This window comes from Pediculus humanus, genomic scaffold (genome assembly GCF_000006295.1).
Source record: "Pediculus humanus corporis 1103172108294 genomic scaffold, whole genome shotgun sequence".
Taxonomy (NCBI): Eukaryota; Metazoa; Arthropoda; class Insecta; order Psocodea; family Pediculidae; genus Pediculus; species Pediculus humanus.
Window position 1 is genome coordinate 536,878 of NW_002987863.1, and position 3,739 is coordinate 540,616.

General features: G+C 29.0%; 1 protein-coding gene across 1 annotated transcript in view; it reads left to right on the top strand.

The window, feature by feature from the left end:
- Window positions 1-1,881, top strand: part of Phum_PHUM551980 (transmembrane protein 16E, putative) — a gene marked incomplete at both ends in the record, with an annotated part of 8,520 nt that extends 6,639 nt beyond the window's left edge. The window contains 4 exon segments of the mRNA XM_002431821.1: window positions 1,077-1,162; window positions 1,251-1,406; window positions 1,418-1,562; window positions 1,643-1,881. Coding sequence (XP_002431866.1) covers window positions 1,077-1,162; window positions 1,251-1,406; window positions 1,418-1,562; window positions 1,643-1,881 — 626 coding nt within the window.
- Between the last annotated feature and the right edge of the window lie 1,858 nt (window positions 1,882-3,739).

Below are 3,739 nucleotides of genomic sequence, written 5' to 3' on the forward strand. Positions count from 1 at the left end.
GATAATAGCCATAAGTGATAAATACAAACGGAAAAATAATTAGTTATCACAGGTGAGTGAAAACAAAATTTTCTAATAAATTATTAATTTTTTCATTATACTATTACAAAACAATTATTTTATAGTTATAATCATGCAATTACCTGATAAATTTTTTTTAGATTATGTAATTTTTCGTACAAAAAACGGGGGAAGCCATTGTGAAAAACAAAGAAATTCATTTTTAAAAAATGGGTAATGAAGAAAAATTTCTTAACTATAGTGGCTCAAGGAAAATTTAAACGTTAAAAAAAAAAAAAAAAACCGTTGATTTCGAATGCAATTCGTGCATTATAAATGTCCGTCAAGTAAGTCAATATAAAAATCAAACCTGACGAATTTTTAGTTAAGATTGTAATAATCGAATTATTTTTAACGTTTCAGGTATCAAGAACCTTGTTGGTACTCTGAAAAAAATAATCGGATGTTTTGATACGTTATTCTAAAAGGATTCTAAAGGATTTATTCTAAAGGAGTTACGAACGAGTGAGGTCCTATTGAACTTGGCAAACCTTATAAGTTAGGCCTAAAAGATTCTAGGTACGTTTTCTAGGATTCTTGGTACGTTGTCCAAGGGAAAACGGTGGAAAATGATAAAACCAAACACCCAATTATTTTTTTTAATGAAATAGAAAGTGAAATCCTATCGAATTTTACCAAACTTGCAAACGAAGGATTTACAAAAATTCAAAAAAAAACCCTCAATGATTTTTTGAATTTTTGCGAAAGCATACAAATAAACGAATTGGATATAAAATGGGTGAGTATGGAAAATTTTTCCCTTTTAAAAACTATCCAGAGTTTAAACGTCATGTTCCCCTTTTTTTTTTTTTGTTTTTAAAAAGAACAGAAAAGACAGGATTCTTGTTACGTCATACGATTTTCAACGAAAATTTTAGAAACGTCCAACGATTCAAAAGAAATCCCTTCGAAAAGGTATAAAAACAAACTTTGACAAACTTTGTGCCATTTGATATATTCAAACAACAGGAAGTTGTTGACCTTAACTAAAATTTTAACGGTTTTTGTTCAAACAGAGAAAATTTTAAATCGCCGGAAAAATTATCAAAACCTGAAACACAAAGAAAAGGGTAAACATAATAATAAGGAGGCAATAAACGTTGTCTCTATCTTTCATATACAAACAACAACAGGAAGTTTATTAAATAGAGGAAAATTCAAAACCATTTGAAAGATTTAACGTTGCGTAGATTTTGGGTAATTATGTAAATAGATTTAACAACGAGAAATATCATTCAAAATATTTGAATTATTATAAATTTTTTAGAGGAAGAGAGAAATATGTCAGTCATTCAATTCGTTTTTGTTTTCTAGGTTTCGAATTGATGACGACGAAACGGGGTAGCGTGTGTTTTAGTTTTACAAAAATAACAAATACATCACACTCATAGGACGGTTAAAAAAACAAGAAGAAACACCGTTGGGAGTTAATCAATGGACGGAAGATTACAAATTGTTGGAATGGGGTCCAAGAGGATTATTTCCAGAATATTTAGAAATGAGTGAGTGATTTCTCTCTCATTTTTTCCCAAAGAAAAACACTGGGATCATTTTATATATTAACCGTATTATTATTTTACAGTAATCCAATATGGATTTGTAACGATTTTTGTCGCCGCCTTTCCTCTCGCACCTTTATTCGCTCTTTTGAATAATATTTTAGAAATGCGTTTGGACGGTCAAAAGTTTTTGAAATACTACAGGAGGCCGGTGCCGAGAAGAGTTAAAAATATTGGAGTTTGGTATACGATTCTGGATGTCCTTATTATTATTATTATTATTATTATTACTAATCGACTTAGCAAGTTATCTAATTATTAATTTTTTTAGTTGCTTATTATTATCGTCGAACGTCTTCCATTTTTTTTTGTTGTTGTTGTTATTTTTTCTTCCGGAGTACGAATTATTTTTTTTATTGCAATAGATTACTGACTTTTAGTATTATTCTTATTTTCACTATTAAACGCGACAAGGCTCTTATTTGTCGGGGTTTTTAAGTATTTATCCCAGGTTTCTACCCGATTCCTTAGGGACAAATACTCGAATTTCGGTGGTGCTATTTATAATATTATCATTTGTAAAATAAATAAATAAATACGGTTTGGTATACGATTCTGGATGTCCTTAATAGAATATCCGTAATAACGAACAAGAACCTTGTTGGTACTCTGAAAAAAATAATCGGATGTTTTAATACGTTATTCTAAAAGGATTCTAAAGGATTTATTCTAAAGGAGTTACGAACGAGTGAGGTCCTATTGAACTTGGCAAACCTTATAAGTTAGGCCTAAAAGATTCTAGGTACGTTTTCTAGGATTCTTGGTACGTTGTCCAAGGGAAAACGGTGGAAAATGCATTAAGCAGCATTTAATTCAGAAGAAATTACAAAGAAAAGGGTAAACATAATAATAAGGAGGCAATAAACGTTGTCTCTATCTTTCATATACAAACAACAACAGGAAGTTTATTAAATAGAGGAAAATTCAAAACCATTTGAAAGATTTAACGTTGCGTAGATTTTGGGTAATTATGTAAATAGATTTAACAACGAGAAATATCATTCAAAATATTTGAATTATTATAAATTTTTTAGAGGAAGAGAGAAATATGTCAGTCATTCAATTCGTTTTTGTTTTTTAGGTTTCGAATTGATGACGACGAAATGGGGTAGCGTGTGTTTTAGTTTTACAAAAATAACAAATACATCACACTCATAGGACGGTTAAAACAACCCAATATTGGAGATGTCCGAAAAATTTAATGGGGGAAAAAAGAAAAAAAAAAAAAAAAACAGGAAAAATTCATTATGATATGCACGTGAATAAATAAATTCACACGTGACTTTACACGAGATGAGTAAAAAGAAGATGAAGAAAAAAACCACACGGAAAAGGCACCGACACCAAAGGTAAAAAATTAATGGTAATCCTTTTTCAGGTTCGAAAATTTCTTTTTTGTTTTCCAAACCGGTTGCACCTCGTGTCTTTAAAAATTAAAATTTTGTCGACTTCGATTTGTTCTTCTTCTTCAATCGACTCCATAGCAAAAGGAGAAAATTTGAAAAGAAAATCTCGACAAAACGACGGATTGAAAAATCCTTCTGGAAAAATGAAAAAATCTTTCGCGTCGTAAAGAAAGGAAAAAATTACAATAATTTACTCACTTTTTATAAACGTAAAGGAATTGATAAGAAAATGTTATCAAATTCCATTTTGAACCTGATCGAACAAAAGATGGTTCACCAGACGCTCAGATGATAATAAAAGACTTTTACTGGAATAAATTCATATTCCTGTAAAATTCATTAAAAAAAATTTTGTCAACCAAAGATGACGGTAAAATTAAACAAAAAATGGTAGAAAATTACTTACTATTAATTTTAATTAATTTATTTTTTTAAAACCAAATGTTAATAAAATAATCAAACAAACGTTTAACAACACTCTATTAAAAAAATCGAACATTTCGAATCCGACGACGATTTTTAAATGAAGTAAAAATTTTCAAATATTTTTATGTCCTTAAATTAAACTTATTTGAGACAAAATGTTTGCTTCAATGTTTAACTTATTAATTAAATTGTCCTGATTTTAATTTAAAAAAAAAGAAAGAGTGAATCAAATCTTGCGACGACAGGTTGAAAAACAATAAAAAACATGAAAGAAAATTTTTAAACAAG